The 12,347-nt window shown below is 47.7% G+C and overlaps 1 protein-coding gene, 1 non-coding gene and 1 pseudogene across 2 annotated transcripts; 1 reads left to right on the top strand and 2 right to left on the bottom strand.

Annotated features, from left to right (window-relative positions):
- The first annotated feature begins 3,287 nt into the window (after positions 1-3,287).
- LOC123132681 (U2 spliceosomal RNA) lies at positions 3,288-3,484 on the top strand. The gene has a single exon (XR_006464968.1). It is a non-coding gene; the product is annotated as a U2 spliceosomal RNA (small nuclear RNA).
- A 36-nt stretch (positions 3,485-3,520) lies between these two features.
- On the bottom strand, positions 3,521-7,042 carry LOC123132137 (protein STRUBBELIG-RECEPTOR FAMILY 3-like; annotated as a pseudogene).
- A 605-nt stretch (positions 7,043-7,647) lies between these two features.
- On the bottom strand, positions 7,648-10,230 carry LOC123132136 (uncharacterized). The gene is made up of 2 exons (XM_044551894.1): positions 8,764-10,230; positions 7,648-7,873 (listed from the first exon to the last, which is right to left on the bottom strand). Exon 1 carries the CDS (start codon positions 10,106-10,108, stop codon positions 8,771-8,773), a length of 1,338 nt encoding a protein of 445 aa, XP_044407829.1. The 5' UTR covers positions 10,109-10,230; the 3' UTR covers positions 7,648-7,873; positions 8,764-8,770.
- Positions 10,231-12,347: the final 2,117 nt, after the last annotated feature.

The following is a 12,347-nucleotide window of genomic DNA, read 5'->3' as shown; positions in this document are numbered from 1 at the left end:
GTCTACATCCTCTAAGAAAACCCTCTCTTTGTGCTGCAAGACAGATGAACAGCCTATGAAATCCGGGATTTTTGCTTGGATGCTCTCTCACAACTCTAGTAGTTACAATGCATCTGCTCCTAGGGTTTGTGTCCAACACAGCTTGAAGATAGTCTCTAATCCTAGTGTACTGTGCTTCCTGATCACCCTGAACAACACTAAGAGCTTGCTGCCTTGCCCTGTATGCCATCATCTTACCAACCTCCACACCATACTTCTCCTTTGTCTTGTCAATGAGTGTTTGAATTCCTGCTTTAGGATCTGTCCTGAAGCATTCTTCAACTACTTTGGCCACAAACCTAGTAGGAACCTTGCAATTCTCACCACTTGGAGCACATGTATGCTCTAATTGTAGCTTCCTAATACAAAATGTTTTCTCTTGCCCAACTACAGATGCAACCATGTGAAAGGGGCAACCTTTGTCCACACAATCAACTATGATCCTATCTTTGTTGTTCCTGTGGTAATGGAAGATCCTTCTCTGTGTCACATGCAAGTTAACCAATGCTCTTCTGAACTGGTAAACATCAATAAAACACATGTGCCGGCAAATTTGTTTGTGGCATAAGCCTATTTTCATCATACCATATCCTGGCTTTCTTCTTTTTTGCCCTAGACTTTCTCCCAGATGAGGAACAATACAACACTACTTCTTCATCAGAATCATTTTGAAGTTCATCATCTATATCTTCATCAGATAAGGGAATGTAGTCTGCCTCAAGTTTGGCCTGGGAACTGCAGTGTGATCTACTTGTTGGACCTCTTCTAACAGGTAATTTCTCAACTGGTGCTGCTTCAACAAACCCCTCTTCTTCATCCTCCTCCTCAGCCTCACAAAACAGATCTTCTGGCTCTGAATCACCTTCATAAACCCTCTTCCTCTTGAGATCTTTTATTTTTTGCTGCAAATCTGCATCATCTTGCTCCTCTTCATCTATCTCCTCTTTAGAGCTATCCACATCATTCTCCTCTGTCTCCATCAACTCATCCTCTTCCATTCTTTCTTCTCCTTGTAGTACTAGACTGTCATCAGCAAACTCATTAAGAAAATCATCTAACTCTTTGACACCAGCTATGTCCTTCCCCTTTTTAACATTGCAACTCTGCTGAGTGAAGAGATATTCTCCATAAGAGTCCTCTGTATGAGCACTAACAACTGGAGCACACATATCTGATGTATGTTCAGTGGTCTGACTTTGGTAGAGCACACTTGCATCATCTATATTGTACACCTTTGGACAACCAATCTCAGAAATTGGAATCTGCTTTTCACATCCATCTCCAACGTTGATCTGGCACTTTGCCATCTCTGAGTCTCTTCCTTTCATTACTGTGATAGTAACACACCTCTTCTCCTCATACAATATCAACATTTCTTCTACATCTTCCTCAGATTGGATTAGCTGCATGCCTGCCATTCCTACACCTTCTTGCTTCACATAGTACATTGAATCCTTTTGATCATAGCCCTCTATCCCAATAATAGCTAACATGTTGATATATGTGATATCTGATTCACATAAGGTCCTTTCCAGATTGTCACAGCCTTGGAAATGAAACCTCATATCCCATGGTTCATCATCATCCAAACTACAAGTTCAGTTAGCATTACATTCAGTTTTAACAGTAAATTCAGATAACACTAAATTCAGTTAACCGTCAATTCAGATAACAGTAAATTCAGTTAACAGTCAATTCAGTTAACCACAATTAAGCTCATATTCAGTTAACAGTAAAAATCTGATTTATGTTAAAACTCAGCTAAGTTAAAACTAAATTAAAACTAAGTTAACAGTGAAATTCAGTAAATTCAGTTATCCACAGTTCAGTAAATCCAGTAAAAATCTGCTTTAAGTTAAAACTGAGCTAAGTTAAAACTAAATTCAGTTATCCACAAATTAAGCTAAGTTAAAACTAACTGAGCTAAGTTAAGTTTAAACTAAACTAAATTCAGTTATCCACAATTAAGTTAAAACTGAGCTATGTAAACATAACTGAGCTAAGTTAAAACTAAATTCAGTTATTCACTTAACAGTACATTCACTTCATCAAAATTATTCTGTTCAACTGTTGAAAATGAGATTCAAACCCTAATTCCTAAATTGAGATTCATACATATGAAAGAGTCTAGCTACACTAGCAAAATCACTCAAAGTGTTCAACTACAGTAGCATAATCACTCAAATTGTTCAACTACACTGGCATAATCAAAAAGAGAATTTTGGAAACACTCACTCCACGCCGCCGAGGCCGGATGTGAAGTGGTGGCTCCGCCCTGGATTGGCCTTCCAGACCTGGGCCAGTTTGGCGGCCGCACGTGCCTCAATGTCGTCAGACTTGAAGATGTTGCAATCCTCGCCGCGCTCATCTCCGCTGACGCCGGCGGATCGAGAGGCGCCAAACGTACCAGGGAGCACCGTCGGAGAGTGAGGAAGGACGGGGCGGCCACCAACATCGGCGATGGAGAGGTCGCGGTCGTCCCTACCGTCACCGGATGCGCCTCCGTCGTCAATGCCGACGTCGTTGTCAACGCCGGCGCCGCCACCGCCGGTCGCCATGCGGGAAGTGACCTAGGACGACTAGATGCGATCTGGACGAAATGGCTGGGTCGGGCCAGCTCGTTAGGTCAGTGCGACGCCGTCTAACGGCGCGCGTGACGGGCGCCGTCTCCCCCTGTCCACGTGGTGCCTGACATTGGGCCCAACAGGCCAGTTTTTCAATCAGACGCGCCAAACCGTGCGATCAGTGTTTTTTGAAAACTGTCAACTTAAACGTGGTGGTTTTTTGAAGAAAAAAAACCGAAAGGTGGTGGTTTTTTGTTTTAGCGTCCCCTAATGTGGTGGTTTTTTTGCAATTTACTCTCCAGGCTCCGATGTCACACTGGACGTTGATGCTGGCCTTTTGTTCTGTTCATGTTGTACATACCTGTAGGCTGTAGCTGAGCTGGCCTAGATTATCTTGAGCTCAAATGGGATGGGTAACGATGGAGAGCAGGTGCGGTGACCCGCGGGGTAGGTTGGCGTACAACTTAGTACTATTCTAGACGGAAAACCGAACACTTTCACCGCCGTCGAACTTTCTTCGTAGACTTCTTATCATCAGGCCCAACTTACGTGGAAGCACAGGCAGATACAGGTTTGTTAATACTCACTGCAACTCTTAGTTTCGTTTAGTCCCACCTCACCGGCACACGCCATGGAGTTGGCCTAAGAAGCCATAAAAGGAGAGGAAGGGCAAAGTTTCAAATCATACCTTTCTCAATCTTTTAGCTAAGATCAAGTGTAGTATCTGTTTTTATCAGTTTAATATCTGATATGTGGGCCAAATGCCCACAACGATATTAAATTTATTTTTTACGGGGAAGGGTCCACCACAATAGTTTGCTATTGGGGTCTTCAAGTGTCGTCCGGGCGTTGCACTACAGCCCAGACCCGGCACACCCCAACCAAATCAAACCCAAGAATTCCCCTTTGCTGGAAAAATAATTTGCTTGAAACAGTGCGTCCAGCCTGAGATCAAAGGCAATGCAGCACAGTAAATGGCTTAGTGAGTACCATAGAAGATGCATTCTATACTAATGGTGAGGACATGTTTGGCAGTTTTGTATGTCAATCAGAGCGAGCAGTTCACACAAGTTGGTACTCTGCCGGCACTGGCGATAGCTCTCCGCAGTAGTCGGCCATGCGCGCCTCTTCCGTGGCGCCCATCAGGTCCTGCACCAACTCCGCCATCGCCGGCCGGAACTCGGCTTCCTGCTGCACATAGGCAAACTCCATTACGACAACGCAGCAGCCCGAGCAAACGAGAAACCAGAGACGATCGAGCTTCAGTTACCTGCACGCATCTGCTGATGATGTCCGCGAACCGTGACAGGGACCTGACCGGCACCGGCGTGCCCCGGAGGCGTGGGTCGGCCATCCTGCGCAGAGCGCTCAGGTCATGCAGCCGCGCGCCAGCCCATGGCACCAGCAGCCTCTCCCCTCGCGGCCGCACATTGTCGTAGGGCCTGCGCCCCGTCAGGAGCTGCAGCATCACCACACCGAAGCAGTACACGTCGCGGCCTGTGGCCGCCTCCGTCGTTGCCGCTTCTTCCGGCGGGCTGACGTAGCTCAGTGTGTCGTCATGCCAGTCCGTAGTAGCTCCTGACGCTGACGGTTGCGCGAACGGGGCGAGGCCGCACCCGGACACGCGCACCCGCGCCTCGCCATCGACAAGGACATGCTCCGGCCTGAAATGTCCGTGGACAACGGCCACATGTCCCTCCTGGCCGCCGCCGCCGTCATGGAGGTACTCGAGAGCCTTGGCGGCCTCGAGGGCCACGGCGATCCGAGCTTCCCACAGGAACTTGTTGCCGGGATCGGCAGCATGGCTGCTGCCGCGGTGGATCATGTCGTCCAATGTGTGCTCGCTGAAATGTTTGTACACGAGCAGCCTCTGTCCGTGCTCCACGCAGCAACCCACAAGCTCTTCTATGTTGGGGTGTCGAAGCTCGGCGACGGTCCGAACATTCTCCAAAAACTCGTCAGCCGCCATTTTCGTAGCCGTGTCGCGAAGCTTCAGCACCGCATACTAGAAGAAATGTGATCATGGGAAGATGATGTCAATAACACCACAAAGTTTCCAACAGGAAAAAGGGATAGTACTCTAGTACTATAAAGAAACTCAATATGACACAATTAGGAATGGAGGTTCTACATACAGTTCAATTTACCTTGCATTCTGGGCGCTCTGCTAGATAGATTTTGCCGAACCGAGTTTCTCGCAGAAAATTCTCATCGCTGAAGCTGTTGGTGCACTGTTGCAGAGATGCAACAGTGAAGAACTTGAAGGAAACCGTCAAGGGTTTGCCTTCTTCTGACCCGCACTGAACATTCTTATCTGAAACAATGCTTGACATGCTGTAGTTCTTGAGAGGTGTCTGTGCCGATAAACCCGTCACCTTTGTGCAATCTCCCAGAGTGCTCCCCACAATGTCATTTGCAGCAACTTCAATGATCAAATCAACAATGGGAATTGATATCAGAACGTGTAGGTTCTTAATTTTTCATGATAAAATTTCAGCATTGTTTTTCATGTACCTGTACCGTGTTGTTTGTCAGGGTAGGCAGGTGCACCTAGCTTAGGAGGCTTCCTTGTCCAGATTGCCACGCACCTCACAATTGCCCTCAGGTGCCCTTCCCAAGTGGACATCTCCTGCCGCCGTCTCGAGGTTGCGAACATGGTCATAACGACAGCAATGGTTAATAAACTGGCAGCAAGAATGCTGAATCCGGCAGCCTTTGCCGGAGAAACCTTGTTGGCGTGCCTCTGAAGACCCCGCCGTGTGTAGTGTCCTGTGGAGTAACTGTGGGAATTACAGTAATGTGAGGATGCGCAGCTGGAGAAGGAGACGACATTGCCGGAGTCGGAGAGGAACCGGGGATCGGAAGGGTGAAATGGTTGCCGTTTCTTCTGCAGAAAATTCAGGCAAAAATATTGATTTATTAGGCAGCCAGTAGTTAGCCAAGCTCTTTTGGCTCTTGAATCTCGATAAAAGAGGATGGAGTTCTTACAGAAATTTTGGGATGCTGAGCATCTTCTTTGGGATGGATCCTGCAAATTGATTGTTCTCCACGTTCCTGTAAACGTTCACAGAATCAAGATTCAGGAATGGGCATGCGAGAAATGCAGTCAGACCTTTGTTTCATGGAAATGTTTTTTCCCTCCCAACAACACGCAGGATTTTGCACGTTATCTCGTCAAGGAGTAGTGTGACCATCGTTTCACAGTACTCCCTCCGTCCAAAAATACTTGTCATCAAAATAGATAAAAAGAGATGTATCTAGAACTAAAATACATCTAGATACATCCCCTTTTATCCATTTTGATGACAAGTAGATACATCTCTTTTTATCTATTTTGATGACAAGTATTTCCGGACGGAGGGAGTATGAGCTAAGGAGGTATCTGTGTAAATTGGTAAAGTAATTACAGGTCTTTCAGTGGAAGATCACGCAGCACATCGAGTGTCCCGGTTAGCCTGTTGTTGTGCACATGCCTGCAGCACATTGCAAATTCAGAAAAACAATGCATTTAACCACAAACTACCAGGAAGAGAGTATCCCTGCATAGTACTAATTAGGAAGCATAATACTCAGCTACCCACAGTGCCGAAAGGGATTTGAGCATTGCCATTGACTGCGGCAGCTCACCGGCGAGGTTATTTGATGACAGGTCCCTGCATGAACATAAACCAAAAACAATGTCAATAAATAAACTGAAGTGGTAGTAGACAGAAAGTAGAACTGAAATATGATGTAAATTCACAAACAATCTTGTAATAGCAGTGAGCTCTCCGAGTGCCTCGCTCAGCTTCCCTTCTAGACCCACGCCTTTGAGTACTCTGTCAGGTTCAATAAAAAGCTTTTCTGTGAATTGGATAATGCATGAAGCTCGGCATGGTACCAGAGATTCTGAAAGAACAGCTAACATTTCGGTTATGTTGGGGCCGAGGCACTGCACCCCTTGCCATGCGTCCTCGCAAGGGTCTCCTCCCGAAGCAGCCCAACCACGAAGGTCCGGCGAGCCCAGTGACGCGTACAGCTCGTTCACAGCATCAACTGCACCAGCAAAATAAGAGGGAAAATGGACTTAGCATGCATGCATTGCACTGCCAGACTAAGAAAAGTTTTTCAGATTCTTCTCACCATCTTGCTGGTTGGTGTAGGAAGGGGCGAAGAACGGCATGGGGAACGGAAACACCAGCGAATGCGAATGCTCGAGCAAGCAGAAGGCGAGCCATAGGAGCATCCACATCTGCACTCTTCCTTGCATTGGCTCCATGGATGGATCTTGATTCAAGGTGCAACACTGGCCGCAACGACAAGCAAGATGATAACTAGCAGCCACAGAGCCAGGCAAGCATATATACATAAAAGAGTGGCTGTGTGATGGATTTTCTTAAGCACCAGTATGCAGTATAGTATTATATGATGAGTTTCTGGTCACCTACCTGTTGACTCATTCGGTGGTTGGCAACTTGTGTCAATGGGTCACTCCTTTTCTTGCGTTTCTTCAGACATGCTCTGCAAGTTATCCCTTGCAAACAAAATCAGACAAGCATGATTGGGGAGAAGTTTTAGTGCTGCCCAGACTTGCAGAAAATTGTTCTCGATCAAAAAACATGCCCAACTGGAAAAGAGGTGGAGTATTTGCAGTAAATAAACATGATAGCAACCATTAAAAAGCATGTACGGCGAAAACACAAACACAATGAGCATATGTGTGAGATCAACAAGGAAAAGTAGGGTGTCTCGCTTACAAGATGAGGATAACTGAATGTTATAGGATGAAGCATGAAGCATGTTTTTTCTTTTTTCCAGAAGCCTCAAAAATCAAAATGTGACTTGAACATGACAAGATCAATGTTGCTTTCCTGACTCTAAAAAGGCACCCAACAAAACACTAACTCGGACACTGAAAACAGCATGGGCAACAATAACCTGTAACAAATCATCAGATGCTTAAAAGCAAGATGATGCATGAGCATGCTGAGCAGAGCACTGAACAAGGATAAACAGACAATGTCATGCTTCCAGTACAAAAGTACAGTACAAGACTCATTACAGATAGAGTTCAACAAATTCAGCTTGTTTACAACATGTCTTTGCTTAAAAAAGTCTAATACAACCATAGAAAATACATGATGGCTAATTCTTAATGAATAATACCAAGGCTTGAGTGCTATATCCAGTGAGCATATTTCTCAGCACCATCATGCCCATCCTCCATTTCATCAAAGGCATCAGATACATGGCCCAAGTACAAGAACCCCAAAAGCAAAGCGAGTTGATCCCTGCAGATATATTCAATTAAAACTGATAACACGCAAGTCATCTAAATGCAACAGAAATATGCTTCCATAGTTTCACAGTAATGTCTTTCATGCGGAACTGAAAAAACAGTACAGTTTCAAACTAAATGTACATAAGCTGCTCGTTCATGCTTTCAAATGTTCCATAGCCATCAAATATTCTTATTTCAGTTAGGAAGCAGTATACAACAATAGTAGCAGGAACTTAAGATGTGAATGGTAAATTAAAGCCTTTCCAAAAATGTGAATGGCCCTCAAACATTAACTGATGAGCATAATATGCAAATTTGGTGGGATAGAGATACCTTTCCTGCTATGTAATGAATTTGTTTTCTTTAACTGGCAGGTTGCCTGACAACTATTGAACAGGACATAAATAAATCATGACCACCTTTAATGGCTAGATATGTTCTCAAAATAGCATGAAACAATAACTCTCAGCATGCACAATTAGGACAGCAAAGCACGCCAAAAAATTAAAATACATGGTTAAAGGGGGAAGTTTCCCTCCCTTAACTATATGTTGTTTTTCTCTAATAGAAATCGACGAGGGAGCTCGTTGTCTCAAAAGAAAAACTGTATGTTGTTTAGGCAGAAGTGAGGCACCATGCGGAGGCCACGCCTCGAGCACGGAGGGGTGAGCTTATTGGCATGTGCTCTAACCAACCGGCCACTGCTCTGTTCTTAAAACTAGACCAACTGGGATTAGCCCTGTGGCATTTTAATTAAGAAGAAACAACCCAGTCACACCTTGCGGAGCCCGGGGCTCGAACGCGGGTGGCAGGCTGGGCACGCAGCCGGACACGCGCCACTAGCCAACTGGCCAACACACAGTTCCCAAAGCACGCCAAATATAAACAAAATAAACTTACCACTTCATCATATACTCGGTTTTGACAACGACCGGGGGAAGCCAAAGTAGCAGTGAACATCTTCTTTATGGAAGAATTGCCTCCTCCTCCTACAAACCTTAGTAAGTTCAGAAGTCTTGACATCCAATGCAAAATAATCTACATTCCACTCAGTCGTCAACAAGCTCATAGGGTCGCCTTCAACAATGTCCAGCTGATCTTCTGTAGTGGCTCCAAGGAATAAGAATCCCTCAGCTGCACCCACAGTGAAATAGTCATACTTGCCGGGCAACGGTATAATATTCTCCAGCTGCCATTCCTTGGAAGACTGGCCATTATTTTGCTGACTGGTATGATAGAGATGAAAAGAGCCATTTGGAGTGTGATCACCAACAAGAGAAAACATCTCAAGGGCTCCTTCTCTACCCACAACAATGCGGGGCAGACTTCTACTCTGGCCAGGCCGGCATCGGGATGGCACATAGATGTCCAGAACGTCTTCGTGCTGGCCAGGCAGACATCTGAGGTTTATATGGTAGCCAGTACGATCATCGACAGTGCAAAACTCCATTTTCCTTGTGTCCAACACAAGCAGCTTGTCGTTAAAAGTCGATGCCGAGTAGTAGGAGCCGCGCGCGCAGTCAAAACAGGACACGCCACGGTATTCGCAACCTCTGAAGTGTTGCCACATCTGGCTACCCAAAGAGCTCCAGCTGATAGTTGCGGCTATGCACCATTCTCCTGTGACGGAAGAGAATAGAAATGCAACCAGCTTGGTATTATAGTTAGCCAAGCATATCACCTTGAACAATGTCTCATCCTCACCCTCGGCAACGGGCATGAGTAAGTACTTGGTTCGTACAGTGCCTTTCTCCTGGAGTGCCAGGTTCCACGGAACGGGTGGGAGCAGCGCGTAGCGGCGAAACAATGGATCGCAGACGGCAAGGTGTCTGAAGGCCTCCCAAATTTGTCCGTCTTCGAGAAGGACACGGCCATCACGGGCGTCGCACGGGACCCACACGTGCCCCTCGCCGTGTTTGGGGACGAAGGAGTAGGTGAAATCGGCTGCGTCGGCGAGGGCACGGGCGAGCGGGGCGGAGGGGTGGGGCGCCTGGGCGGGGTGGAAGCCACAGCCAACTTCGTCATCCACGAACCCCAGGAGCGGCGGCGGGTGGCGTTTGCGGTAGCTGCGGAGGAAGGAGCGCTCGGTGATGATGCGGCGGAAGGAGGCGCGCGCGGTGCAGGCGCGCGCGAGCTCCGCCGGGGTGGGCAGGCGGAGGAAAATCTCCTCCAGGAGCTCGTCGCGGAGGTCCGTGAGCACCGACTGAGTTCGGCGTCCGGCGACCGGCGCCGCCGTCGAGGCCATGGCGGGCAGCGAATCGGCCGCCGCCGCGGTCAGAGTTGCAGCTCAGGGGACGGAGTAGTGTGCGGTGCGTGGTTAGGGTTTTCGTCGGAGATAGCAGGGCCGCCGCAGTTTTGGGGGAATGGGACGGCCGATCCAGAAAAAAAAAAGAACCGAACGAATTTCCCCTTAAAAAATGGGCGGGAGGGCGTGTGCCTCGTTTGGTTCAACGTTTTGGGAGTATTTTTTCCCCTTAAAAAAGGAGTATTATTTTCCAAAAGAAAGGCCGAAGGAAAATTACCACGTGAGGAGAGGAAAAATTCGGTGCGTGCTGTTTTTTTTCCGTTCTATCGAACGGCCTCTCGGCGATCTTCTCCGCTTCCTTCTGCCAGGAGTCCACCCATATCACCTTGAAGGTCGTCACGCCCTCATCCTCGCCAATGGGTGCGAGTAAGGGCTTGAATCCTCGTGATTTCTCCTCGACCGCGAGTGCCAGGTCCATAGGTATGGGTGGAAATAGCACGTAGCGCCGTGACAATGGATCACACACCATGAGGTTTGTGATGATTTCCCGAGACGCGCTGCCCTCAAGGAGGACACGGACGTCGCAGGGACACCAGGAGCTTCCATCGCTGGGCTTGGGGACAAAGGAGTATGTGAAATCCGCGGCATCGGCGAGGGCACGGGCGACTGGGGCGGAGGAGTAGGGCGCCTGTGAAAGCTGAAGCCACCTTTGTCGTCGACGAGTCCGAGGAGCGGGGGTGGATGGCGTTTTGTTGAAGCATCGAAGAAAGGAGCATTCAGTGATGATTCCGTGGAAACGGGGGCAAGCGGTGGAGGCGGGGGCAAGCACGGCAGGGGTGGGCAGGTAGATGACGATCTCCTCCAGGAGTTCGTCGCCGAAGTCTTGGAGTAAAGACTGAATCCAGTGTTTGAAAATTGGCGGCCATGCCGAGGCCATGGTGCGGTCAGTTGGCCGCCAATCCGCTCGGGTGGATAGTGACGAGATCGGGGTCTAGGGTTTGGTTGGAGTTAGCAGATGGGGGAGCGAGTGCCCAGTAGTGTGCGTGATGGGCTGATGGCGTTGCTTGTTGTGGAATGAAGAGTGAAGAATGAAAAGTGGGGGAAATAATTTGGGTTCTATTTGTGCATTTTCAAATGGTGCAAAAGAAGTCACCCCGGTCTATTTACATTTTTTTAAGGATCTATTCAGTGTTGGGCACAACGGTTGGTAACACAATTTACTCTACGATTCAATGTTTGACACCATGATTTTTATAACGGCAGGAAGGTGGGGATTGCTTTTTTTTGTTGATGTGACGATTGGTGTCAAAGGAGGAAGAGAGAAGGCTATGTGCCCATGTCTAGCCGCAGAGGCGACGAGTCGGTAGCCGCGTCACCCATAGCCAAAAGAGGCGGCAAACGGAAGGAAAGGGAAAAGGGCAAGTGGGAAGTAGCATCAAAGATGTCGACATCGGTGGCAGCAATGTGAGAAGAGGAGATGACGGGACGACCAATATCATCAAAGATTCAAAGGAGTTGACGGCAAGGCGGCGGGAAAGGAGGGACCATCATCCGGCCATGTGACCAGCGACGAGGTGGTTTGTGGCATCGTCAAATGGAGAGGCAGTAGGGATACGTGGGATGGAGCAATGAGTGAATGAACGGTGGCACCTCCATACCAGTATAAGTAGTACCTGGAGTGCCACCACCAACCACTATGCACCGTCAATGATGCCTACTCAATAACACGACGCCCAATGCATGGATACGCAAGTCGTGATGCGCCGACCGACACATGGTGTCCACCCTCACGTTGGCACCATAGACAAGTCACCCTATGACATGGCCACCATTCATTGCACCAACAACATCAACGCCACACATTGTCCTTGTAGACACCACCACATACCGCCATTGGTGCTCCACCGAGGACCCACCACCAAGGGTCGAGGGCTCGCACGATATCCTCCAAAGCATTGGGGCTGCGGAGCAATGCACACACATCAATACAATTGCTACACCACAACTATATTATGGAAATGCGTACTCATAGAATCACACTTGCCCCATGTACCGCCCGATGAATGGAGCCGTTGGTGTCATAATTAAGAAGCATAAGATAAACCTACAGTATATTACCTATATACAATAATTGTTATGACCATCTGGGTGAATGAATTGATTAATTATAATGCATATGCTTATGTTTATGTGCCACTTAGGTTTATAAGAAACGCTAATATATGGCCCGTTCAGTTTC

The sequence above is a fragment of the Triticum aestivum genome, chromosome 6A (assembly GCF_018294505.1).
Source record: "Triticum aestivum cultivar Chinese Spring chromosome 6A, IWGSC CS RefSeq v2.1, whole genome shotgun sequence".
Classification (NCBI taxonomy): Eukaryota; Viridiplantae; Streptophyta; class Magnoliopsida; order Poales; family Poaceae; genus Triticum; species Triticum aestivum.
This window is presented reverse-complemented; position numbering and strand designations above follow the sequence as displayed.